General features: G+C 51.3%; 8 protein-coding genes across 8 annotated transcripts; 3 read left to right on the top strand and 5 right to left on the bottom strand.

Moving 5' to 3' along the window:
* Positions 1-128: 128 nt before the first annotated feature.
* VE01_07953 (uncharacterized protein) lies at positions 129-5,593 on the bottom strand. The gene is made up of 2 exons (XM_018277382.2): positions 2,666-5,593; positions 129-2,618 (listed from the first exon to the last, which is right to left on the bottom strand). The coding sequence occupies exons 1-2, from the start codon at positions 4,905-4,907 to the stop codon at positions 253-255; spliced, it is 4,608 nt and encodes a 1,535-aa protein (XP_018128278.1). The 5' UTR covers positions 4,908-5,593; the 3' UTR covers positions 129-252.
* Positions 5,594-5,768: 175 nt separating this feature from the next.
* Positions 5,769-6,810, top strand: VE01_07952 (uncharacterized protein). The gene has a single exon (XM_018277381.2). It carries the CDS (start codon positions 5,924-5,926, stop codon positions 6,353-6,355), a length of 432 nt encoding a protein of 143 aa, XP_018128277.1. The 5' UTR covers positions 5,769-5,923; the 3' UTR covers positions 6,356-6,810.
* On the bottom strand, positions 6,633-8,551 carry VE01_07951 (uncharacterized protein). Its single transcript, XM_018277380.2, has one exon. It carries the CDS (start codon positions 8,200-8,202, stop codon positions 6,841-6,843), a length of 1,362 nt encoding a protein of 453 aa, XP_018128280.2. The 5' UTR covers positions 8,203-8,551; the 3' UTR covers positions 6,633-6,840.
* A 1,713-nt stretch (positions 8,552-10,264) lies between these two features.
* VE01_07950 (uncharacterized protein) lies at positions 10,265-13,942 on the top strand (the record flags this gene model as incomplete). The annotated part of the gene is made up of 3 exons (XM_018277379.1): positions 10,265-11,142; positions 11,208-12,643; positions 12,867-13,942. The coding sequence occupies 3 exons, from the start codon at positions 10,265-10,267 to the stop codon at positions 13,940-13,942; spliced, it is 3,390 nt and encodes a 1,129-aa protein (XP_018128279.1).
* A 3,145-nt stretch (positions 13,943-17,087) lies between these two features.
* On the bottom strand, positions 17,088-18,650 carry VE01_07949 (uncharacterized protein). The gene is made up of 3 exons (XM_018277378.2): positions 17,830-18,650; positions 17,573-17,775; positions 17,088-17,507 (listed from the first exon to the last, which is right to left on the bottom strand). Exons 1-3 carry the CDS (start codon positions 18,433-18,435, stop codon positions 17,465-17,467), a joined length of 852 nt encoding a protein of 283 aa, XP_018128332.2. The 5' UTR covers positions 18,436-18,650; the 3' UTR covers positions 17,088-17,464.
* A 90-nt stretch (positions 18,651-18,740) lies between these two features.
* On the top strand, positions 18,741-22,451 carry VE01_07948 (uncharacterized protein). Its single transcript, XM_018277377.2, has 4 exons — positions 18,741-19,220; positions 19,312-21,582; positions 21,627-21,748; positions 21,796-22,451. Exons 1-4 carry the CDS (start codon positions 18,874-18,876, stop codon positions 22,188-22,190), a joined length of 3,135 nt encoding a protein of 1,044 aa, XP_018128333.1. The 5' UTR covers positions 18,741-18,873; the 3' UTR covers positions 22,191-22,451.
* A 71-nt stretch (positions 22,452-22,522) lies between these two features.
* VE01_07947 (uncharacterized protein) lies at positions 22,523-25,616 on the bottom strand. The gene is made up of 4 exons (XM_018277376.2): positions 24,233-25,616; positions 24,030-24,180; positions 22,728-23,976; positions 22,523-22,653 (listed from the first exon to the last, which is right to left on the bottom strand). Exons 1-4 carry the CDS (start codon positions 24,402-24,404, stop codon positions 22,618-22,620), a joined length of 1,608 nt encoding a protein of 535 aa, XP_018128339.1. The 5' UTR covers positions 24,405-25,616; the 3' UTR covers positions 22,523-22,617.
* On the bottom strand, positions 24,942-26,628 carry VE01_07946 (uncharacterized protein; the record flags this gene model as incomplete). Its single annotated transcript, XM_018277375.2, has 4 exons — positions 26,185-26,628; positions 25,848-26,131; positions 25,665-25,789; positions 24,942-25,617 (listed from the first exon to the last, which is right to left on the bottom strand). The coding sequence occupies exons 1-4, from the start codon at positions 26,534-26,536 to the stop codon at positions 24,942-24,944; spliced, it is 1,437 nt and encodes a 478-aa protein (XP_018128340.1). The 5' UTR covers positions 26,537-26,628.
* Between the last annotated feature and the right edge of the window lie 120 nt (positions 26,629-26,748).

Here is a 26,748-nt window from a genome sequence, read left to right as displayed (position 1 = left end):
TATGTCTGTATATACCGCTGTAGCTCTTTAGCTCTGGATCCGCACGCAGCTAGACTGTCGTCACGGACATAAGTTATGTCAAATATTTTATTGGTACTCTCCCTAGTTGACCAGAACAATCCCCCCCCCCCCAGTACCGACGAAAACACCAATCACCACGTAGCATACATACTCCCGTGCATCCCATCATCATAATCTATACACACCCATCCTACCCATCCCACCCAATCCCATCCGAAAGCAAACACCCCCCTACAACGCCGACCCCTTCACAAGCGCCTTCAGCCCCACAACCTCCCTCTTCAACCTCGCATTCTCCTTCCTCACCGCCGCAGCCTCCTCACTAGCCTCCTTAACCTTCTTCACGAGCTCCTCGCGCTCCTCCCTCCCCTTCCCCTTCAGCGCCTTCACGATCCGGCCTAGCTCCCCGTTAAACCGTTCATATAGAATCTCATTCTCGGCGCTAACCTCGCGATAGAGCTGGTCTAGCCCTTTTGCCTTTTCTTCCGCTACTACGAGCCCGCGATCTAGCTCCTTTTGCACAGCCGCATTGCGGGCCTCGAGATCCTTCATTAAGACTGGGATCCGACTCTCCAGCGCGCGCACGCTCTCTGAGATCCGCCTTAACTCCGACCCCGACGAGGTCGACGGGGTGCCACGCACAGGCGACCCACTCAGCTTCGCCATCTCGGCCCCAATCTTCGCAAGCTCGGATTGCAATCCCGCCTCCGCCTCACCAATGGCCTTAGCCTCGCTCTGGAGACGCTCCCGCAGTTTCTGCGGGCTCTGGAGACGAAGTTTCTGCGGTGACTTGGTCGGGCTTGGGATATTGGTTGGTCCCGCGTCTTTGCGGGGGTTGGTGATCTCGCTGAAAGCCGGCGTCCCGAAAACGGGCGCGGGAGCGAGAGCGAGAGATAGAGGGCGAGGACTGCCTTTGAGTGTGGGGATGTTGGATGCCAAGTTTGCTGCGGACTTTGGGGGAGATTTCGAAGGCACGGACCACAGGTCTTTGATGGTTACAGTATCGCCAGATTGGACATTGTGAGGACGCTCGGTAAGATTCCCGATGTTACGCGCCGGCGAGACTCTGGTATTTGTATTCTCTTTCTGCGTGGGAGAACCGTTGAACGCGAGTGCGCGACTGGGCAGTTTGGTTGGTGATGGAGTTCGTGGGGAGGCTTGCGCTGGTTGAGCGAGCTGGTTTGCCCTCCTGGTTGACAATGGAGTGGATGGCGAGTCCAACGTCGCATTGGCCAGGAGAGCTTTTAAGTCAGACAGCGAGCTGCGCCGTTTCTTCTTCAGAGATTTCTCTACCGCATCGGGTGCCGGTGGCGGAGACTGTCCGATAGTGCTCAGCCTGCTCGGTGTATGAGAGCTGTTCGGGCGCTGGTCACCAAACGCGCCAAGCACAGTGGGTCTGTCACGAGAACCAGGCCGTTTTGGAGTCCCTAGTCGCGAATCGGATTCGATTGATCGTGATCGATGCAAACGGCCCTTGGAGATACTACCATCCATCTGCTCTCCCGTGGCTGTACTGCGACCTGTCTTGCTCAACGTACGCCACATGGAGGGCTTGCTATCATCTTCGCGCTTGCTATTTTGGCGCAGAAGTGAGTCGAGGCCAAAACGTTTCCTCAGGGATGTGTTGGACGTCACAGATCCCTGGGTCCGTGAAGTCATGGATCCGTCCATGGGAGTGTTGTAGCCATTGCTCGCACCAACTCCAAGATCCTCGAAAAGGCGATCCGCATCCTCTACTAACCGATCAAGTAGATTAATATAGCTATGTGGGTTATTGTCGGGAACCAAAAGCTCAGCAAAAGAAGCAGTAAGAGCACCTCGATCGCCATCATTCCCACAGCCTTCCAAAAGATCAGCAAGAAGCTTGATAATAGCCACGAAAGCACGTCTATTCTGTGGCGCCATGTCCCCAAAGAGGAGCTTGATATAATCTGCGAAGTCCCCAGGAAATAATTTCGAAGCCTTTTCTTGGAGAGCCTGTAGCGTCTGCACCGAAATAACAGGGCCCATCTGGTCCTTCCAAGCCATCCGCGTGAATTTTTCAAACGCAGAAAATAAGACGTCAATCGTTGCCTCAAAGGAAGCTCTGGCGTCAAATGGATTTTCGATAAACTTGTTATAAAGAGCATTGACACTGAGCTCATCTGCTCCAGCTCTGTTTCGCAGGATCCTGCCAATGATATTACCTTTTCGCGATTGCAATGCAATGATATATCCTGTAAAGGTTTCTTCAAGTTTAACAAGGGGATTGGCAGTAGTTGACTCATCAAAGCTAGCTTTGAAACTACTGTTAGTGCTGGTAACAATAGAATCCATCTCCTTCTTGCTGCTCGACCTAGACAGCGATGGTGCCGTGAAGCTGGGAATACTACCTAGGGTTGGAGTGCGCTTGTGTTTTGGGGCGTCTGATAAGCTTGACCCGCCACCAGTCAAAAAACTGGAAAGCATCTTGACTGGCGAGGGAGAACGGTGGTATTTCGCCTTGTCATTATCCACTTGAAGGCTGAGAGAACTGAGAATACTCGAATAGCACAGAATGAACGAAGTAGTCAGCGCCGGGTTCTTGGGGCTATAATGAATCTGCATTAAGGTCTCGACTATAGATTGTTAGCTCAGATCATCAGAATTCAATAGAAATAAATACCTCGTTTGGCGAAGACGGACATAAATGACGAGTCATTCGCAAGGTCGTTGAAATTCAGGTCATTCAAACCCTCAAATTTGAGATGATAAGGAGCACTAGTCTTTCCCTGAACGACTGTCACGTTGACGACGGTTTCAACACCGTAATGGCCCACCGGTGCTCCTTTAGTTCCGCGCTCATGGTCAACAACAATACGAATAGGTGCCGGCTCTTTGCGACCTTCAACTAGCGTATCGATGCCTTCTTCAAAGACAGCGGCGTAGATATTCAGACCCGTCTCCTTTGAGTTGACATTGCGGAGGGACCATTTATCTGATTCGCGCTCCTTCTCAGCAAACCTGCCCTCAACCCTCGCTTTAGTGAATTCATCAGTCCATTTAGAGGCCTTGCCATCATATGAGCCCTGAAGAAGGAACGCCCTCCTCGTGGGCAGGGCGTTAGGCTGTTTGTCAAGAGCAGCAGATAATGTCATCCAAGCGACACGTCCATCCTGGCCCTCTGTAAAACGAATATCGCTCAACGTGTGATAGCTCAGGAGATGAAGTTCTGGTGGTGGCCGTGGCTCCCCCATACCTGTGACGGAGGCAACCATACTTGCGGTAGATGGCTTATCAACTTCAGCCATCACACCGCGGGCAGAGATATTGCTGCCACCAGCTTTCCGACAGACTATAAGAGTGTCTGCAAAGAGTAAAAGAACACCAGGGGTATTTGTAAGTGTATTTGCGATTGCATGATAAGGTGGTGAGAGCTCAACAAAGTCCACCGCTGAAATGAGTCGGCCCTTGAACACGCAAGTTGGCCATTTATCGACCAGCAGTTTAAGTCGCTTCACTGTTTGCGAGTTATCCGCATCGGGTGAATCCAGCGAGCAGATGGATGTGATGATATCCCTGGCTTTAAGCATAGACTGTAAGGCTGGGTGTGTAAGAGGGAGGTAATTGACAATATTGTCAATGAAAAGGCTATACCGAGGGAGTCTCTGCACCGGCTCAATAATAGAAGACCGAAGCTTTTGTTCTCCTGTCTGCTGGACTCGTTGAGAGAAACTCGATTGCTGCCGCGCATAAGTGGAAATAAGCTGTGGGAACTCTTGGCTAGCACGAATATAATCCTGATAGCAGTCCGCGAATTGAGGAAACCACTCGAGCAGCACCTTTGCAAAGCCAGTCGCACCCGTCGGATCCTTTGGACGTCCAGTCCCACCATAACGCGGCCTGGAGAATGTCGGCTGATCGTTCTCAAGATCCTGCATCGCCTCTTCCTCTGACTCGTCCATGCATTTTTGTATGGCAGCCAGGAAGCCCTTATTAACCTGTAAAATCTTGTCCAGCGAAGGTGGAAAAAGCTTCTGTAGGTCTTTCTCGGTGGGGCTTGCGCTTCCAACAGCCTTCTTCCTTGCTTTGGCTCTGAATTCGTCTGCAATATTGTTGACCAGCTCATGCACCTTGATAACATATCGCTCTTCCGTGTCGACGAGTTCACCCATCTCGCGACGGAGTGACATTTTCTGGTTCTTGAGAAACGACTTTGAACGGTTCAGCGACGTAGGTTTCGATGGGGCCCGGCGAAGTTTTGAGGTTGGGATGAATGATGGTTCGCCAAACTGCCTGACGAGTGGCGCATATTGCCCATACTGAAGATGCGTGGAATCACCAGCCTCGTCATCGATGTCCTCAGTTTGAACCTCCGGCAAAGATGTGATCGATCCCGGAGGCAGCACGAGATCAACATCAATATGACTGACAGCCTGCGACTGCATCCCCGCCTCCAGATCCGCAATAACCTCCGCCACATTCTCGACCTTAACAAGGCTGCTCGCCAGATTCGCAGCATGCTGCCTCCCAAACAACGTCGGCACCGAGCCCGGCCTTCTGCCCCGCGTGTTCGAAGACTGCACAATCAGCGCCGTCTTGACCGCTGGTGGCATCTCCTCAAAGTATTTCATCAACCCAAACGCCAGGCCGCGACAGACCTCATCGCCCTGCCATTCGCGCGGCAGCGCATTGACGACATCGTATAGGGGCGAGTTGGGCGAGACGGTCAGGCGCGGGTAGCTGGTGAACCCGGCGGCGCTGAGGACGTGGATCTGGATTCGGGAGGAGCTGAGGGTGGCATTTGTGGTTGTGGAGGCGCCGTGGAAGATCAGGAGGGGGAGGTTCGAGAGTAGGGGGTCGGTGGTGTGGTAGAGGCCGACGTCGGTGACTGAGAGGGCCGTGAGGCCGGAGGGTAGCTGGACCATTGTGTGGGCGTGTTCAGGTGTTTCGCGGGCTCATGTCTGTGCTACCATGTGTGAGTCGGTCTTGATCGATTGGATGTTTGTTGTTTGCGCTTCAGTGTTGGGTATTTGCGAAGTCGCAATGTCGCAAGGTCGTTATGAGTAACTCGGTGTATGTTTCCGCGTTGAAGTATCGGTGAAGGTGTCGATCGAGGAGGTGAGATCGGAGCCAAGGTGAAGTTGACGGCGTGGTGGAAGTTGAAGTTAAAGTTTTAAGTTAAACTTGAAGATCGATAACCGTCGATCAACAAGAAAAGCAATCAAGAATCAAAAAAGCACCAGCGCTGTAATTGAAAGCCCCAGGGCGCAATAGCCAGAGAATAGAAGGGCCAGACAGAAGTGTTGTTGACGAAGTGGTGGCGGTATATGATCACAGCGTTATAATAACACAGGACAAGCGCATTGGCGCACAACTGCCCAAATTCCTCTTTGTTGTCGCAGATATCCTCTCCCAGAAAGGCGCAACCTCAGAATTCGGAGCGGTGAAGTGAATTTACTCTTCCCTATCGCCGTCGCTGTCGCCGTCGTTCGTAAAGCCCAAAGTAGAGATCTATATTCGCAATCGATCCATAACCCTCTTTCCTACCTTCGTGGGCGATCCTCTCGAAAAAAGCGGCGTCAGTTCGGTTCGGTGATGACGAAGAGCCTCGCCCTGTCTCTTCCCTCCTTCCCAGCTGTACAAGGGTATTTTTAGGTTGTTTAGTTTGTTTGTTGTACGCAGGTCGTGGGGACGCGGCCGACGCGTTGATTGGTCGGCTTGTTGATCCGTGGGGGCAGCTTCGACCCCGCCAAATCTCAGCCTTGTATATCGCCGACATCAGTTGTGTTAACGCGAAACGCTTGTCTTTTTGTAATTATACTGCATTATACTGTATTATAGACGTTATATAGCCGACAACCTTGTCAATTCTTCATCTCTCAAGGGCCTTCTAGGAGTCGTCATCTCCGACCTCACACAAACACCACCCCCCGAGAATACAATGTCCACCCAAGATTCAACCTCCATCCCCCTCTCAACCGCCCACGTCCACGCTCCCTACAAGCTGCTCGAGCTACCCCCGGCTCTCCTCGCCCTGCTCGAGTCCGACTCCCCGCCAACCCTGCACCTCACTCCCGGCACCGGCACTCCACATGCCCTCCTCTCCGCCCCAACAGGGACCTACCGACTACAACAGAAGAATAGTTCGAATCCGCTGATGCTGCTACGGCCATCTTTCTCGACAGAGGCGGGCAGCGAGGGTGCTGATGGTGCTGATAGCGAGGTAGGATGTGCCTCAGTATGTGTGGTGGCCAGGATAGAGGATACCCTCGAACTCCTCCCATACGACGCGGCTGCGGAAGCTGCGGCACCAGTGAAGGCGAAAGCTGGGAAGTGGCATGAGAAGTTTGCGGCATCGAGAGCGAAGAAGTGAAAGATGATACTCACTATGGATGTTCATATTGGTTATCTGGCTCGTACGCTGGGTAGGGACCTGCCCGCTGCAGGCGGCTGAAGAGGCTCTGGGACTGGCTCTGGGTCGTTGGGCTCAGTTCCTGTGATGGCATGGGAAGGCTGGATGGCAGAGAGAGGGATACAAGACGTGGGTTTGTCCTGCGCCGCGATGGGGGGAGGAATTGTCGGCTGGTTATGTCTACGGAGTACCAAGAAACTACGGTCCACGCGCCATCAACGGACAAAGCCAGAGGGCATCTCAGATCAGATCTGTATTTACAAGAAGGAATACCAATCAAGGCAACTTCAATGTCAATTAACACACCGTTCAAGTCCCCAACAATGTACGCGATCTAAACGTGAAAGCTCATAGTCAGAAAACCGCCCACCAAGCCCAATGCGCACTCTAAAACCACTCTTGCCGCCAAAGCAAAGAAAAAGCCTTCCACACAATCCCCCACCTCCTCAGCACCAAGCATACTTCTCATTCGCCAACCACTCTACCTCCTCCCCCTCCTTCCCATACCACATCACACTCGCAATCCCCTCCTTCTCCCTCTCCACCGTCCTCCCCCCCACCCTCTCCAGCGCCCCCCCAACCACCACACTCGGATTCCACACCTCCACCCTCCCACACCCCCACTCCCTCGCCTCCTCCCTCGCAACCCGCACCACCTCCCCCAACTGTCTCACCAACACATCTCCATCCACCTTCCCCCCTTTCATCTCCTCCTCAACAACAAGTCGAAGGATATAAAGCGTATTCTTCGCCGTCTCGCCTTTCTTCCCATAGAAACCCCTCGTCCACACTGCCCACACCCTGCTTCCGACTTCGCCGACCAACGCACCGCGGATCTCGGGGATACGTCCGAAGAGCGCGCGGGTGACGAATTCCTCCCGTGCGCGGTGCCAGGCGAAGTGCTCCGCGTCGGGAGGGATGGCAACTCTAGTCTTTCCATCCCCGCTCGGCTTCTCCATTAGCGCTCGCAACATCCCCTCATCAGCCTCACACAACTCCTTCAAATCGGCAGTCTTCAACAACTTCACCCCTCCTCCCACCTTCCCATTCTGTCCCTCCCCCGCGCCATCAGCAGCGGCTGGGAACTCCACATGCCCACTCGGAAAAGGCATCCACCCATGCCTCCCATAAAACCCCCTCCCAATATCCGAATACAGCTTCGAAAACACGACCTCCTTCTGATCTCTACTCTCCTCCGCCTGCCACCCCCTCAACACCCCCCCCAACTCCGTCATCATCCTCGACGCATACCCATGTCCCCTGTATTCCGGATAGCAAAACACGCTTCCAATCCCATGACTCACCGCCTCCCTCACCTCCCCCCCCGGTGTCGCAACTAAAGTGCGCTTCCGCAGACTCTCTGCTGTTGCGAGCACAGGGCGCGAATCGGCGGGGAGGGACCGGTCGACGAGGATCCAGTGTGTTATTCCCCCCGAGGAGGCGAGGGTGGAGGCGGAGCAGAGATGGGATTCTCGCTCGATGTAGGTTGGGGTCGGGAGGGCGGCGCCCCAGTCGGTGGAGGATTTGAGCCAGGTGTGGCGGCGCTCGGTGGGGGTGGGGTGGGTGAGGATTAGGGAGGGGGAGGTGGCGGGGGGGAGGGGGGCGGTGGTTGTGCCGTTTTGGGGGGTTTCTTTGGTGGTTGTGCCGTTTGTGGGAGTTTCTTTTGTGGTTGTGCCGTTGGAGGTGGTAGTGGTGGTGCTGGCTCCGTTGGTGCTAGCTGGTGGTGGTGCTACCTTGACGCCGTTGGTGTAGCCGTTCGTGGCTGTCTTGTCGATGGCGTTCGTCATGTCGTCTGGGTGAGGATGCATGTAGATGGTTTCTTTCGATCAGTAATGAAACTGAGAATGTAGGGAATTTGTTGTCGCCTTCGTCTTCGTCTGAGCGTGGTCAGACTGAGAATGTAGGAAATTCGTCTTCGTCTTCGTCTGAGCAGTGGCTAGACTAAGAATGTGGGTATTTCCTTCCGTTCTTCTAATAATCTGAAGATGTAGAGTATTTCCGTTCAGTCCGTCGTCGAAGTCTGTCCGCCTGTCTGTCTGTAAATTCAAGTTAAACCCTTAAGTCGTCCGTGAGTCAGCCCATGAATCAGCAGTCTGTATCTCAATAAAAAAAAGATTTTTACTATTCAAACCCCATCAAGCAAGCTTTCCACGATGACTCTTCCCGCCTCCCACCGTGGGTCCCTCCCGAGTATATATAACCCCCCCCCCATCCCCCCATTCGGTCCCTCCTCCCTCCTTTACCACCGGCGATACCCCCCCCCACCCCATCACCCGCCCCCCAATTGACCAATCCCCCCCCTCCCCGCGCCCTCCCGCCTTCCCCAAACAGCCACAAAGACCCATTCCTGCCCGCCCGCCCTGGCATCACCGGAACACACTAGCGCTCACCGACACCCCGAACCGACGAACCACACACAGCGATGGGGCGGATGGGGGAAACCAGTGTTTGGGACGGTGTTTGTCAGCCTTGCCTTGGAGCCGAAGTCAAGCGATGGAAGGCGCCCGATGCGGAATAAGCGCGGAGGGGTGGTGATTGGCTGGGAAGGTAGAAAGAGGGGGGGATTTGGGGAAAGGACTGGGATTATTGGGGAGGGGAGGGGCACGAGGCTGAGGAGGGGGGATTTGTATGACACATGGGTGACATAAGGTCGGTTGGGAGGGGGAAGGTTCAGGATGTAGTTGCTTGTTTGGGCTTGGTCGGATGACGGTTGGTGGGAGGTACTTGGGGGGAACTTGGTGGTGGGTTGGATTTTGGGGTTTGGTCAGTGGTGGAGGGGGAAGTATGCTAGGTATTCTAGATGTATCGCGATCCCCACAAGGAAGACCGTATAGAAGGCCAGACGACCACAAAGAACTTCTGGGATGGATCTATAGATGGTTTGTATTTCACGTGATTTGTATATCTGCTCGATTACTACTGAGTCCTGTTAGTAGAGTGGTAGAGGAGTAGAGGAGTTTAGATACTGCGAGTATTGTGAGTATATCAAGTGGCATAGGTAATGCGTACTATAAGTGTGCACTAGCCAAACTTTTCGTCTATTTTAGGAGAATTTAGTCTAATAAACCACGTGATATTCCACCTCTACAAGCAATCTAATTCAGTAGTTTCCAAATAGCGGAGTAAATGATATATCATACTCGCGTACTGTGTTACCTGCCTCGGTACTACTCGATCAAATGAAGTATACTGATTATGAGATGAGTAATCCATTATAGAGCACCATTCCATATCCTACATCACGTGCGTTAAAATGGCCAAAGCTTCCTCATTAAGTAAGGCGTCAGGCCAGTGTTTCCTCATCAAGTAAGGCTTCTTATCACGTGAGGGCAGTGTTTCCTCATCAAGTAAGGAGTCATCACGTGATTGGCCAGTGTTTCCTCATCAAGTAAGGCTTTGTATCACGTGAGGCCAGTGCTTCCCCATCAAGTAAGGCTTATTATCACGTGATATTGGCCAGTGCTTCCCCATCAAGTAAGGCTCAACATGTGACATTGGCCAGTGTTTCCTCATCAAGTAAGGCGGCCTCTCAAGGGACCACCCCAAACCCAATTAAGCCTTAGCTCCCGCGACTCTCAAGTGACAAGTCAACTCACCAAGAGCGAACAGCCAACGACATCGACCATAAACACCCAACTTGGCAATTACAAGTCTAAATCACTATATAAGCCCAAATTCCAACGTACCACCTTTGACCTTTGAACATTCCACTACCCGAGACATCACCTTACTTTATCCAACATCATCCAAACCCCTTACTGAGAGTAGTTTCACCGTCCTCCTGACCTTCTTTGTGATCTTTCCGTGCCAGTGAGAAATGAGACATCCCCGAGCCGCAGAGGTGCACTGCACGCCCATCATCCCCGTGTAATGGAGACGCCTACGCATCTGCCCTCGAGGCCTAGAGAGTTCATCGATCTCAGCTCCGATGATGAAGAAGAGGAAGATTCTGTCCAGGAACTGCCGGAGCTAGACCCAGGCCACTTCCCCGAGTTTAACGACTTCAACGACCTCATCCTCGGAAATCTGGTGCGGGAGAACCAGGCCGCTTGGGATGCAGCTGCATTTGAGGCTCAAGGCTTTCAGGTTCCCATCCTCGGCGACTGGCAAAATGAAGCCCCCGAGCCAGTCCCCGAGACCATTAATCTTCCCGGTGGTGTTGCACCTAGCTTGCCCCAGATGCTTCGACAGGCTGACAGACTCCACCTGAACCATCTTCCAGTGAATCTACTAAACGAACAGCAGGACAATGATCAGTTCCACAATGACAACGATCTCATCCAAGGACAAGTTAACAACCAACTGAACAACGAACGGCCAGACAATGAAATTGATCTCATTCTATCTGATCTGAACAGGCAGTTCCCTAATGCGCGAATGGAAGACGACGACAACTTTGTTTGGGAGCAAGTGAACCGTGACCTTCATAACGCGGACAATATCATCGATCTTGATCCACCACCAACTGAAGAGATGGCCAACAAAGCCCGCTGCATCCAAGGTGTCGCCGACATATTTCCAGATATCTGTCTCGAATATGTCGAGCAACTATATGTTGCACTTCAAGGCAGGAAGTCATCCCTTGCTATCGTCGAGCTTGTCTTAGAAGGAGAAGAAAATGGACAGCCGTATCCCAAAATCAACCAGCCGAAGAGGAAGCGTCCAGTCGAAAGCGACGACGACGAAGAGATCATCCAGAAGTATGCTGCAGATCGACAGCATAACTCGGATAAGTATTTGACCATGGCGTAAGATACCCCAGCAATATCGATCAACTCTGCTCTCGTATTTCATCTTGCTAATTTCCGTGTAGGCGTGGAATGCTCTCAGAGGACTTTCCAAGCATCCCAATGAGCTTTATCATGAGGCACTTCTATGACTCGGGTATGGTGATTTACACTGCCTACCAGAGTCTCGCCGACGCTGAGCGTGTCTGGGACCCCAGTAACCCTAGCTACCACAAATTAAAGCAGGCCCGTAAGGTCAAAAGCTTTCATCCAAGTACCGTCGAGGAGAAGCTCACCAATCCCGAAACCCCACCAGATCAGAAACGCGCTTATGCAGAGCTCAAGGACGTCAGAGCTGGACGTGCAAAGTGGGAGGGGAAATTAGCAGCCAGAAGGAAGCGTGAAGCCGATGCTATCGCAGCTAAGGAGAAGTATGAGGCCGACGAAGCTGCCAACTTGGAGCTTTCGATAAAAGAAGGAACCATGGAGGAGTGTGGATGCTGCTTTGATAACTTTCCCCGCAACCGCATGATCAACTGCAACAACGAGAGCATATCGCACTACTTCTGCAAGCGCTGTGCCCGCCTCCATGCCGAAACCCAGATCGGTAGCGGCAAATATGAGCTCCAGTGTATGTCGACTGACGGCTGCCAGGCTGATTACTCATATGCCCAGCGCCAACTTTTTCTCGATGCCAACCTCACCACGGCTCTCGACCGCATAGCAGCCGAAACAAATCTGCGCCTCGCCGGTATCGAAAACCTGGCTAGCTGCCCCTTCTGCCCCTATGCTGCGGAATACCCTCCCATCGAGGAAGAGCGACTCTTCCACTGTGTATTGGATTCTTGCAAAAAGATCTCCTGTCGCATGTGCCTGAAGGAATCACATATCCCTAAGACGTGCCAGGAGAACGCCAAGGATATTGGTCTCGATGTGCGCCGTGAAGTCGAGGAGGCCATGACAGCAGCGCTTGTGCGCTTGTGTAACAAGTGCAAGGGACCTTTCATCAAGGAGGATGGCTGTAACAAGATGAACTGCCCCTGTGGCAATATTCAGTGCTACGTCTGCTCCAAGAGCTGTCACTACAATCACTTCGATGACGAGCGCAGGGGTGGAAAAGCCGGGAACTGCCCTCTTTTCGACGATGTCCAGGTCCGCCACGAAGATGAGACAAAGCGAGCTGAAGCGATTATCGTCGAGAAGCTCAAGAAGGAGCACCCAGAAGTCGATCCAGAGGACCTGGAGATCAGGGTCTCTGATGCAGTGAAGGAGGACGAGGAGAGGAGGAAGAAGAAACGCTGGAACCCGCATGAACCGTTTAGGTTTGCCATGGAAGGTGGGATTGGCAGGCCGCAAGGCCCGCCGCTAATACCTCAGGCACTTGCTGGTAATCAAGAGCGGCAGGCGTATCGGGAGGCGTATGAGGCGCACATGGCACAATATCATGCGAATGTGGAGAATCTGGGACCTCTGGGGAATCGGCCGCGGAACCCGGGTCAGCGGCAGCATCCAAATTTGCAAGGTTAGTTAGGTTCGTTCCCGTTTTCTGAGTGGTTCTTTTTTGAGGGGGGTCTTTGCTCGATATATACTTCAACACATATCTATTCTTCGGTTCCTGGCCCCCCCATCTCCATGTGACGGTAACCAAAATTGCTCATTTATCCCCCCCTCATCGCCCACCGCCCTCCCTCTTCCCAAAACCCACCCTCACAGATCCCAAAAAAACAAGCTAACACAACCCCTAGACGCTGCTGCCGTCCCCGCAAACCCTCCCGCCGACGCCGCCGGAGTCCCAGACAAATACAAGCACGTCCGCTTCCCCCGCCACCAGCGCCACCGAAGCCCCGCCCACCAGGCCCTCTACGAAGCAGCCCGCGCCCGCGTCCGCGCCAACCGCCAAGCACAGGACGAAGCCCTTGCTGCTGCGGAGGGTGGGAATAAAGAACTCCGCGATCGGCTTGCTGCGGGGCGCAAGGAGGCGAGGAGGGGGCTGAGGGAGTTGGTGAGGGAGAGGATTGCGGCGGTGAATGAGGCGGCGAATGCGGCAGCGAATGCGGCGGATGCGGCGATTGCGGCGATTGCGGCAGAGGAGCCCAAGAGGGGAGAGGATGGGGATGCGGAGGTGGTTTATAGACCTGGTGATAGGGTTGTGGCAAGACGGAGGGTGCAGGAGTGGGTGTTTGAGCCGTTTGGAGCTCCACCTGTCCCTGCAGCTGGTGGAGAGGAGGCTGGCAATGCAGGTAATGATGGTGAAATGCCGTTAGATGATCTTCTAGCCCAGGCCTACGCTGCAATCGGCCGGGCGCCTAGGGCACGACCCGTTTACAACAGAGATGACTTCCAGCTCTTTCCCCGACAGCAGCCCTTCATGCTCCCACAGCACCCGCCTCGTCCGGAACGGCAGCCGCAACCGCAACCACAACAGCAGCCTCCAGCAGATTTCGAAGAATTCATGATGGAACAACCCCTGATGGATGGCTACGTGGAGCCGAAGGGGCAGAAACTAGTACCGCTCCCGATGAAGGCGGTGATGGATCCGCACGCAGTTATGGATTTTGAAGCACCGCATCGGAGGGGTAAAGTGAATAGGGCTGCTGCTGGTGAGGAGGGGGCGGGGAGGAGGTTCGTGAGGGTTTTGGGGCTGGATGGTGGTGGGGCGCAGCAGGGGGGGCAGAGGCTGGAGGGTGGTGGTGGGGGTGGGGGGAGGAGGGAGGGAGAGCGGGGGCTGGACTTTTTGATGAGGTTGAGGAGGGGGAGGTCGAGGGGTGGGGAGAAGGGGAAGGGTGGAGAGAAGAAGGATGGGGGTGGGGAGAAGAAGTAATGCCGGGGGGGGTGGGAGGGGGTGGGGGGTTGTTTGATATTTGTTGGGGGGGGGGATGGTATACGGCGGGAGAGAGATTGGGGTTTGGAACTGGGACTGGGACTGGGACTGGGACTGGGACTGGGACTGGGGATATGAGCTACTACTACTACAGGAGAGATATGGCTTTTGAAATTGCTACAACAGGTAGATGAATGGGGAAAGTGTTCTTGCATTGCATGACTGAGTACGGTTCTGGGGAGATGTTGTGGCAGGGTGTTTTTTTATTATTGGGTGTGTTTTTCTGGTATTGAGAGTTGCTTTGGAATTGGTAGTGGTTTATGGGTGATGCTGGAGTATGTTTGTCAGGGGTTTTGCTATGGGGTTTGTGATGTTGTGTATGTAGATAGGGGTGGGAGTTATAGGGGCTGAGAGGGATAGGAAGAATTGAGTTAGTTTATTGGAAGGTTTTTTTATGTCTGAGCGTATATACGCATTATTGTTATTCTTATTATTTGTGATAATATGTCACATTATCGAAGTTTGGATGATATTAATGTTTGACAGTGTTGCCCGAGTAGTACTCGCTGTGAATACTACTCGCCGAATACCCCGAGTACTACTCTACTCGGGTGATATTTTCGAGTACTCGAGTATTCGCCGAGTACTACTCCGAATACTCGAGTACTGCCAAGCCCTTGGCAAAGAGGGGTAAAATAGATCGTAGAATAGAATAGATAATTGAAGCTTTCTTCCACTTAAGCGTTCTGTATTACTTCCTGTAATGAGTGACTCTTCGCTGTCGCCGGTGCCGGCTGAGTATCAGTCTGATACTTTAGAGCTGCCGCCCCTTATTCCGATGCACCTTATTTCAGTGCTGCAAATGCCTCTACGGCTTCAATTACCTGATTCTACTTCAATTCTCTTTTCCAAAGGACTATTCTACCGTACTATATTAGATATAGTGCCTACTAGAATCTAATACTAATGCCTTTAAATTAATTGCGGATATACGCCGAGCCAGCCCCTAAAGAACTAGACGACGAGCAATCTATGGAAGCATCTTAAGAATCAGCACCTATTAGTGTACGTAGAATATGATAAATCATCTTCAATTCGAAGCTCATCAACACCCTCTATGTCTGCTTTCTTCTAGCCTTGCTAAGTACCTAGTAACGCCCCAAGTTCGTCGAAATATAGAGAGCTTGTTCTCTCTTTTATAGTATCAAATAACCTACTATTACACCTTGTCGAAAGCCAATCCTTTCAGCAATTAGTTCACCATTTAAATCCTATAGTCTTAACCGTTAGTAGAACTACGATTAGACGGGATCTATATCGACTATTCTGCTATCATAAAGCACGGCTTCAAGTAGAATTACAGCAGCATGTTAGAAGCGGTAGACGACTAGCAATAACGACGGATACTTAGTCTACTCGAAACTACTCTAAGTATGTAGCGGTTATAGTACACTAGATTAATGATAATTAGCAAATGAGAAATACTATACTTAACGTTATACACCTATAAGAGCTAATCTACTCTAGCAAATACCTCGCTAAATAGATGATAAATATAACGGACGATTATAGTATTACGCCTGCGATCTTTACTATTACAAGAGATAACGCCTCTATAAATACAACGATGCTATTTAAATATAAGAAGCTAGCTTTAGCGCAACCTGTTACCCTTAAACAGCTATAAGCTTTTATAGCAAAAGTAGGAGACGTACGCTATATTAAGCATATTATTAATATTGCTATTTAAGCTACTTTAGCCTCTTTAAAAGCAACGCTAGATGAAGGCCTAGAGGCATATTAGCTTAAGATTAGAGAGGCATAGATACTACTTACTTCTAAAAATAATATCGTTACTGTTCTTACTAAGCTCTAGCGTTATATATATGTGTTTTAGAACTACTGCGGGTAGAAAGACGCCTTAAAGAATTAGTGTAAAGCTATAGGTATTAAAGTCTGTTAGTTGACGCTTAATATACTAGTCTAATAGAGCTCAACTTATTATATGATTAATATAGCTTTAAAGCTTTAGATTCTGATTATAGCTTTATGCGCATTATAGCAACTTAATATTAGCATAAGAGATATCACTTTAACAGCAACAGACTAGGCTACGCTACATAACTTATTAAAGCTATTCTATATCTTCGTCTGCCTAACTAAGAAGTTATAGGGCTCTTCTTATCTAACTCTCAACTACGCTGTTCTGTAGTATATGAGGATAATTAAGAAGCTTAAAGATATAAGACGTAAGCTACTAGAACGAAGCCTAATTGCTACTACTACTTCAATTGCGTTAAAGAAGCTTAATGATTACTATACTCTAGCTATAAATTAGTACTAGAGCTACTCTATAATTGCTACGATCTATGATCCTTAGTATAACTTTAACGTCTTTAATATTATATAGAAGGATAGCACGCACTTAACTAAGAAGAATTAGGCAAAAGCGTAGTAGCAGGACTGCTTCTATTAATATTTAGGCTGCGAGTCTGATATTTAAGCAGCAGACGTTATAGTCAGTATCGAAGCTAAGGATCTAGCTATAGAGCAAGCTATAAATATTGATGTTGACTTAGAAGATGAGTTATACGTAATATAAAGCCGCTATGATATTAAGCTAGAATGGAAGCAATGGATGAAGGAGCCAATAGTTAGTTGGGATACGGATATTCTCAAGTATTAGTAGAGTAAGCAATACTAATATCCATTAATTGCTTCTATTGCGAAGGATTACCTAGCTATTCTAGCTACTTCAGCAGACTCGGAACGAGTATTTAGTGTTAGTGGTGATATTATCACAAAGAAACGGAACCGATTATTACCTTCTACACTTAGATATCTACTCTGCCTACGGAATTGGGGTGTTCTATCACAAGGCGACGACGAAGACAGCGGCGACGATGCAGATAATGAGAGTTAGAATAGTATATATATAGTGATATTTTAATTTCTACTCTATTTCTATTTATATGCGAGTACTACTCGGGTATTCGAGTACCGGTACTCGAATACCAGTACTCGAGCTTCAATTTTGAGTACTCTACTCGAGGATGCTCGAGTAGTACTCGGAGCGGTATTCGGGCAACACTGATGTTTGAAATTTCATATCTGGATTTATTGGGATATATTCTATAATCGCAATTACCGCAAAACCAACCACGACCTCCACTTTCTCCTTCGATCCCCCTTTGTCCTCAAGAGCTTGTAGATACAGAAACTGTAAACTAAACCCGTCTTCTTGTTTACTTTCCTCCTCTATTAACGCCACCCCCACTAAATATAGACATCGCCACTGCTTGGTCTCTCTGGTGCATATAATAATGAAGGCTTGGCGCTGAGTGGAGATTGGGCGTAATGCGGTGGATGGTGGAGGTCTTGTCTGTGGTTATTTGGTGTGTGCGCGTTCATGGCAGTCTTTCCTTCCACTGCCCCAGGATTTCTGGCGCGTGCGTGCACTGGTACCCGGTCCTAGCATCACAGCAACGGCACAACCGCATATCTTCAAAACCAGTAGAACGATCACATCCTCATAGCCGGGCCGCGCGGATGTTGTAAATCGGACCTACTGAGTCTGAGCTCCATGAACCATATATTCATAAATTTAACAAATGAGCGGGGGGAATTTACGCTGCTTTCTTCCCATCCCTCTTATCTTCCGGCGGTGGGGCGGCCTGCTCAACCCACGTCTCGAGCACGAAAGCCCCTGAGTCGACGGAACGAATGGGTGTTGCGCGTGGGCCTCGAAGTGCTGGGCCTTCGGTGGTGGTATCTGTTTCCTTGTCTACTGTTTTTTGAAGCGCAGGAGGAGAGGGGACCCAGGGTTGGGGATGCTGGTGGTTACACGTTAGTACAGTGGTCAGACAGAGAAAGGGGCTTGAACTCACCCCAATAGGCGGCGTTACATCGTCACGCAGCTCCACGATGATGGTGTACGTGCACCCTTCTGGCAGCGGGGCCATCTTCTCAGCGGTATATGCGAGCCTCCGTATCGTGGCACGAAGCTGCTCTTCTATATCCACAATATGAATCTTAACCTGCTCCCCCATCTCCTTTTCCTCCCCATCCTCCTCCCCCACAGGCATCTCAACACCCTTCCCCTTCCCCACCAACGGCTCCTCAAACTCCACAAACCGATCCGTCTTCGCCACAACCGGCCACGCCCCAACATCAAACACCCACCGCTCCTGCACCACCGCCTGCCTCCTATCAGCGACGTCATACACGACGAAGGAAATCTTATCCACGCGCCCCTCCGCCATCTCCTTCTCCACGGCTGCCACGGCGTCGCTGACCCATTCGCAGACCTTGGGGTGCCGAGACTGGCGGACGGGGTAGTTGTAGGCGCGTGCGGAGATAAAGGAGGTTGGGGGGTAGAGGGCGCGTTCGTAGAGGAGGGTGTGGATTGCCACGGTGAGGAAGGAGGTGAGGGTTCGGAGGAGGGAGGTGTAGGTGTTGAGGATGGGGATGGGTGGTGGGGGCGGGGCAGGCATGGTGGGCGAGATGGACGGTGTGGTGTGGTGTTGATGGCCGGAGAGGCTGACCCCCGTATAGTTTGGAGTCCCAAGACAGCCTCTGAAGTGCCGCGCTGGAATATGAGGCTTTGAAGTTGCGCCCTTTCTTTGTTTCTGAACTTTTCTTCGGACGTTTTTCAACTGTCGCCGTTTGTGACGTGGTGGGTGGATGGAGCTCTTATCTTATCGTTGCTGATTCGCGGTGCTCACGCGTAGGCACGTGCACCCCGCCCATTGCCCATCCACAACAACCCCACGCCAATCCGCCAAATCCGTCTCGAGTATCCCAAACTCACCTCACCGTCTGCCCATAAAACTCCCCCTCCTCCCACAACCGCCCCCCCCCGCAACAAACGAACGATATCCCCGATTCATGGGCCCGTAGAATTCACCACCACAGCACTTCAACCTCCTACCATGTCGAATCTCGAAGAGCAGCTCCTACATCTCCTGGCGGAAGCGCAGAGCTCCGCCTTGGCACCCCGCCAACAGGCAGAGGCGCACCTGCAGGCGCTGCATAGCAACGAGGCGTTCCCGACCGGCTTGGCTGCCATTGCAGCGCATACCAGTTTGCCGATTAGCACGCGGCAGGCGGCGCTGACCACGCTGAGATTGTTCGTGGAGAAGAATTGGAGCGGAGAAGATGACGAGACTGAGGGGCCTACGGTTGTTATCTCGGATGAGGTTAAGACTGTGTTGAGGTCGAGGCTGTTAGAGCTTGCCACAGGTGGAGACGATGAGAGGAGGGTGAGAGGTGCGGCAAGGTATGTTGGACCCCGATGATAGTGCGTGCGGGGAGTAGTGCTGTCGCGGTTTGTTTATTTTAGCACAAAGCTATACTAACGTGCGGTCTAGTTACGTCGTGAGCAAAATTGCTAGTGTGGACTTCCCAGATCAATGGCCGACCTTGTTACCTACGCTTCTACAAATTATCCCCACCGCTTCTGATGCACAGCTCCACGGCGCCTTGAAGGTGCTCGCGGACCTTGTCGACGACAGCTTAAACGAAGACCAATTCTTCGCGGTGGCACGAGATGTTATGGGCACAGTCTACAGCGTTGCCATAGATGATAACAGGAAGATGACTCTGCGAGCTTTGGCCGTGGGGGTGTTCCGTGGATGCTTCGATATCATGGACATGGTGAAGGACGAGCACGGAACTGAGGTCAAGGCTTTTGCGGATGAGGTCTTACAATCGTGGTCTCCATTCTTCCTGCAAGTAATGAAGCTACAATTCCCAGCACGAAGCCAAGTGGCTGGCGAAGAAGGTCTGGACCGGGAACCCGAGAGCTGGCGTGGGGTTGTTGCCCTGAAGCTCCAGGTTGTCAAGACGCTTATGAAGATTCGACAAGTATTTGCCCAGCTGCTACTGCCGCAAAGTCCAGTTTTATTCACGGCTACTTGGGAAGAGCTTTCCTCGCTACAGGATGCGTTCAAAGACTTGTACATCGACCACGACGATCAGGGACGGTTGGAGGATGCGGACGGTCTCCCGTATACTTTGGACTTTTTGGTCTTGGAGGAGCTTGACTTCTTACAGTCATGCTTGCGGGCTCCACCTGTCCGCGAAGAATTGGAGACGGCACTCCAAAATTGCGGTGGTATCTCAAATACCCCATGGGTTGTGGATGTGATGAAACTTGCCGTTGCATATGCACAGATTCCCTCAGAAGAAGAAGGTCTTTGGGACATCGATGTCAACCTCTTCCTTGCGGAAGAAACATCAGTTACTGCTAACTATACAGCTCGCACTGCCTGTGGAGATTTGCTCATCAAGCTGGGCGAGTGGCTGCACCAGGGTGCTTTCGAGGGTCTATTGACTTACACGAGAGTTCTATTTGCAAGCCCTGACGCTACGTGGAGGACAAGAGAGGCTTCGCTGTACCTCCTCACTCAACTACTGAACGACTTTCTTGATATTGATAAGCGCATTCACGCGGAGACAGCAGCGTCATACCTTGAATTTATCGAGTACGCCGTCAACCGCGAAGACGAGCCCCTGCTTCGCGCAAGAGGGTACATCGTTGCTGGGGTTCTCGTTCAAAGCATTTCAGGCAATGCATTCCCAACTGTGGCGCTCCTTGACCGTACCATCAAGGCTATACACGAGGATGAGTCCGAAGTTGTAAAGGTTGCTTGCATCAAGGCCATCCAGGGCTTTATCAAAGCTCCCGAAGGAATCCCCTCTGACCGTCAAATCCCAATTGCCGTTGCCATTTCCGAGTTCCTGAATGCGAAGGATTTGACTGAATTGGAGGATTCGGATGACTTATTGGTCACCCTTGTTGAGTCGCTTCGTGCAGCAACACAGCTCGACTACTCCATCGCCATTGCTCCCGGAAGTGGAGTCATTGACCTGCTGTTCTTAATGGCGAAGCATGGTGCGGCGAGCTTCCAACTTACTGTGTTGGTTAACGAAACTTTTGAGGACATCGTGCAGTCGCTGTCTTCACAGGGCGCAGAGGGATATATCGCGCTTTGCGAGAAGGTGATGCCTTCCTTAACAGGAGCGTTGGATGTTGGAAGCGTGACAGAGGATAATCCTCTTACGACTCTTGCATGCGAGTTGATCGCCGTCTTGACGGAGAACGGCTCCGAGCCACTACCACCCGGATTCGTTGCCGCAGTCATGCCAAAGCTTAGCCGCCTCTTGTTGAGCACCGTCGAAGGAGAGATCCTCCGCCCTGGCTCCGAGGCTCTTAAGTTCATTATAATGCATGATCCGCAGCAGCTATTTGAGTGGCATGATGAAGCTGGGCGCTCCGGATTGGAGGTTTGCCTCATCATCATTGATCGCCTGCTTGGCCCTACTATGGAGGACAACGCGGCCTCGGAGGTTGGAGGAGTTGCTGCGGAGCTTGTTGAGAAGGCGGGACAGGAGCGTCTTGGTCCGTTCTTGCCTCAGCTCCTTCAAGCAGTTGCCTCGCGTCTGGCAACTGCTGAGGCAGCGCCCTTTATCCAGTCTCTCATTCTCGTCTTTGCTCGTTTGTCCGTTGTTGGTGCAGGTGATGTTGTTGAGTTCCTGAACCAGATCGAGATTGGAGGACAGAGCGGACTGCAGGTTGTTCTGAGCAAGTGGTTGGAACACTCCATCAGCTTTGCCGGATACGATGAGATCAGACAAAAGTAAGTAGAACCCCCTCCCAAAAACGATAGTGCTAACAAAACAGTGTCATCGCCCTCTCCAAGCTCTACAGCCTGAACGACACCCGCGTCGCACAGACCATGGTAAAGGGCGACCTAATCGTCCCAACCAGCGACAGGATCATGACCCGCTCCCGCGCCAAGAACAGTAAGTCCCCACCCCACCCCGACACGAACGTTTCCTAATAAGGTCAGATCCTGACCAGTACACCATAGTACCCGCCCCACTGAAGATCGTCAAGGTTCTCATCGAAGAGCTCCTCTCAGCCTCTGGCGTCCAGAACGCCGTTACCGCCCTCGCCGCCGCAGACTTCGCGGACGAAGAGGACGACGATGGATGGGAGGATCTGCCTTCCATCCTGGATCTCGGCTCGGGTGCCGCCAAGGCGGATTTGATGGCCTACGCTGAGGGACTGGGTGGAAGCTTCATGCGCCAGCGCGACGACGAGACGCAGGCCTACCTTACAGACTTCTTTGTGCGTGCGTCGACAGAGAATATTGCCGGGTTCAACGAGCTCTACGCGCAGTTGACGGATGAGGAGAAGGCGAAGCTGGAGGAGCTTGCGAAGGGAGCGCAGGCGGCACAGTAGATGCGTGGGCGCGACAAAAGTGGGGTGCATATAGGTCTATAAGGTGGAATGGTTCGGGCCGTTGAGGCTGTAGATAGATAGATACAGATACCAGGTACGGTGGAGGCCAAAGAGTTGGAGCTGTTTTCGCTTCGTTTCAGAAAAGCATAGCGAGGTTCGATTTGGCCATTGCAAGAGCTGCGTGGTGGGGTTAATGATTATGAGAGTTTGGTAGAATCATGACTTTATTTTGGTGATATGAGAGATCATTTATGATTTTGATTGTGATATTTAACGTTTCTAATTTAACGTTTCTAATTTCACGAGGTGAATTGAAGAATTTGAATATTTTATTTCGCTAGTATATCTACAGTGATTAATTGCTATGCTGATATGCACAAGCTCTGGGTTCATGAATGGGTATTATAGGACTTCATGCCAATTAGGTTCACTTGCGCTTGGTGAAAACGAGTGGACACTCATCCTAAAAATCAAATTAGCACAAGTCGTAACAAACAACCCACATCAATATCAACCTGCAGGAGACATTCAACGTACCATTGGGAACAACGTAGCAAAAACCCTGATCTCCTCCGACCGACTCGTAGCATGATGCACCCAATCAACCTCCAACGCCGCCTTCCCAATCATCGCCGCCATCGTCAGCGGCACATACTTCCTCGCCAGACAATCATGCGCCCCTGCACCAAACACAAGCCAATTCTTAGTCTTCGACTCCGCATCGCCCGTGATCCAGCGCTCGGGATCGAAAACATCGGGATTCGGGTACACCTCTGGGTCATGAAGAGCTGGGTAGCAGGACGGGACGATTAGGGCGCCTTTGGGGACGGTGTAGGTTGGTGTGATGGGGAAGTCTTTCGTGGCGGTGTAAGGTACGAAGATGACGGGCGGTCGGTGACGGAGGAGTTCTTTGACCACGGCGTTGGTGTAGGTGAGTGACTCGTACATGTCGAGATCGAATGGGCGGTTTTTGTCACCTTGGCGTACGGCGAGATTCTCCTCTCGGACACGATCAAGGACGTCTGGACGCTGGGCGAGGATCTGGAATAGCCAGGTAGTTGAACTGCTGGAGGCGTCTTGGGATGCAAAGAGGAAGGTAAATATCGTCTGGCCAATCTCCTCATCTGTGAAGTCGCGGATGAGATTTGCCGGCTTCTCTACTCCTTCTTTTCCAGCGGCGATTTGTTCTCGGTATTTGTTGGACTCCATCATGTGTAGAACCCATTGGTCGACTATGCATTTTGGCTCAGCGCCAGTGGCCATGTTGGCCTTGCATGTAGCAGCACACTTTGTGAAATCGGCCTGGACTGCATCTGCGATGCGTTTCCCTCGCCAGCACTTGGTGAAGGGAACGTAAATGGAGAGGGGAATGTTGACAAGCTCCAGAGCGGCGGTGACGAGGTAGAAATCATCGGCAATTCGTTTGACTGTGTCTTGAGAGATGTAATCGCCAAAGAAGGTTCGGCACGATAGCGCGCAGTTGATTTCTCTGAAATGTCCCATGAACCCCATTGGTTTCCCTCCATTTTCCTTGCTAGCTGCGACGAATCTGTCGAAGTAATCGGTATAGACCTTTTCCTGGACCGGGAGATAGGTGCCGAGAGCTTTGTTGGTAAAAAGGCCAGCCAGTCCTCTGCGGTACTCAGCATGGGCCTTGCCATTGAGGAAGACCCATGCGGATGGACGCATGATTTCAGTCGCGATTGGAACTAAGCATGGTTTGGCGTAATTCGGTGACTTGAAGACTTTGTGTGCGAGGTCGCGGTCTGAAGCCAGAACGACAAATCTGTTAGAGAACAAGTTAGCATAAACTCACCAGATGGATATAAGATGACGTACTTGTGGAATACGGAAACGCAGCTAAGCGGTCCACTGGCCCATTGAGCAAGATATGCATCGAACTTTGGGTGGAGACTTTGTATGAAGGGTCCCATGAATGGGATTTTGAAGGTCGGTCCGGCGATAGGGCCTTTTCGTATGATGTACATAGCTGGTGGTGCGTCAGTGGGTTGAAGTTAATCACAGGAGTCCTGGTAACATACATTGATCGTAGGCCATCAGAATGAGTAAGATGGTAACTGCGATCTGCCAACCGCTGAGCTCGGAAAGGAAACCAGGCAGTACGCCTTCTGCCCAGCCATTGCTATCATGCTGTGCGAGATGTGTTCCATTTTCGACCGTAAACACAGCACTGGGTTCGACAATTGAGACCATGGTGTATATTAGGTCCTCATTCCAGTATATTTGTCTGTTTGCGGGTATTGTAGAATATCTCTGAGAGGAAGAGACCCTTTATATGGACTGGATGACACCAAGAGCATCTGCTGGTCCACAAGCACAAGGAGGCACCAATGCTTAAACTTCGGGAACTAAACCTATTAGGACTGGCTACGAGCCAGACAAGATGAATATATGAACATGAGGTCGTCATTTGTAAGCATAATCTTCCGTGGTAGTGGCGGCTCTTTGTTGACTGCTTATGATAAAATCATAATGGCCCAAAGTGTACTAGACTCCGATGGTTGACGGTTCGGGGCCCCCTGCTCCGATTTACCGTTGATCCACGCGATACGGAGTCTAGTACTATTTAGGACTAGACTCCGAAGCACCGAAGCACTGACCACTTAGATTTGTGAGGAAGTAAGCAAGCTTCTCCGCGGTCTGGATCCATCAACACAGCTCCTTCGTTTGTATCTTTGGGTTTTTGGAGGTTTCATATACTGGTGTAAAGACACGCATGAATATGCAGCGTTAATAGGCTTTACTGACGATTTCTTCCCACTTTCCCCGAAAGGCCGCCTCGTGCTGTGTTCTCACCCAAAGTACGTTCTCAAGGTGGCTGAGTACATCCTCCCATGTATGCAGACTGAGTGCAACAGCAGCAGCACAAGCTTGGTCGATGAACCACTGGTAATGTGTTGTGTTGGTAGATGCCACCATGCCGACAAAGGAAACCCATATTTCGAGCGAGCCATGCGTGTAATTTGTATGGCTCAAAGCCGCATAATACCCTTTGAGCTGGAGTAGGATAGTATTTATCAAGTGATGGTGAGAGTAATACGTCGTCCCATGGATGCTCAACATGTAGAGCACCAATGCGTATCGAAGACATTCAGAGGTAGATGATTGCTTCGGTTGTGCAGGCGAGAGTGGAGGCAGTAACAGAAGCTTATGGACGACAAAGCACGTCAGGTCATGAAGCTCGGTGGTCGTCAAGGACGAAAGCTGTGGCTGGTGGAAAATGCTCCGGAGACGGGCTAAGATGTCTCGTACGTCAGGATCAACGTCAAGATTGTCGAGAGTCCGGTCCTGTAGATCTGGTGCCATAGAAGCTAGCTGCCACTGCAGTGTTGGATCAATTCCACTTCCAGAGCCAAAATCATCTTGGGTCTGGAATTGAGGACATCCTGTCACCAGTAATGATACCCTAGATTATTTAGTAGGAAATTCTTATTTTTCCAGCGTGGAACTCACCAGGATACCATTCTCGCTGTCAGCGGGCTCGTCCGCTTCACTTCGTTGATTCCGCCCCGGATGCTAACTATCCGTTTGACTCCATCAATGTGCATTCTGCTTGCTTCAACATTTCCTTTGCCATGCTGTTCGTACCTTGCGTTAATAATGTAAACATAACGCTTTAGTTGGAATGATGCTTACTTCAATAGCCGCCAATGTGACTACGGAATTCACGGTCTCGTCTTGAAATGCTAATGACGAATCTTCAATCTTCCGTCTCACCAGCGACACCGAATCGCTCATGAGAAGCTCTGAAATTGGAAATCCCTTCTGCGACCTTAATTCTTGGTCCAGGGATGCCGTCTGTAACGAGACGTGGAATAATGCGGGATCCGCAAGGGCCCGTGGCCACCATGAGACGATGAATGGGTTTGACTCCGAATTAAGATCCAGCGGGTAGTACTGGAATGCGATGCTCGACAAAACTAGACGTATTAGTCACATAATTAGGGACAAAATTTCAGGGAGGAGGAATTACAATGATGGATGAGATGCTGAATAGTCACTCGAGGAAGCCTCGCTGGCGGATACGAATCAAACGGGTCCAAAGATCCAATGGCTGGGTTCAACAGCCCTGCGGGCCCCTCCTCAAATGTAGGCGTGACCCTTCCATTTCTTGTGATTAAAGAGGTCCCCTCAACCGCAGGCGTACTATTCCCCGAGGTTGCCGAATATGATGCATATGCATTTGGGGAATTGGTAAGGGGTTCATTTGCGTAAGCACACGTGGATTTCCTCTTGATACACCGCGAGCACTGGGGAGTCCTGAGGTCGCAGCTGAGCTTTGCCTTGGCGCAAGCATCACAGGACCTGCGGAGGGTCGCGCGCATTATCCGATGGCAAAGCTTGCCAGCCCACGTATATCTTGGCTTATAACATTGGTGTATATGGCTGGATTATAACATTGGTGTATATGGCTGGAGCTGGAGAAGATGCCGCGAATACGATTGTGGTGGTGTCTTAGCGATCCGCAGAAGCCGGGGTGCACCAACGAACCTGTGGAGCAGCTGGGCACTGGGCCAGCCTTGGTCACGTGTGAGAA

The sequence above is a fragment of the Pseudogymnoascus verrucosus genome, assembly GCF_001662655.1.
Source record: "Pseudogymnoascus verrucosus strain UAMH 10579 unplaced genomic scaffold scaffold_37, whole genome shotgun sequence".
Lineage (NCBI taxonomy): Eukaryota > Fungi > Ascomycota > Leotiomycetes > Thelebolales > Thelebolaceae > Pseudogymnoascus > Pseudogymnoascus verrucosus.
This window is presented reverse-complemented; position numbering and strand designations above follow the sequence as displayed.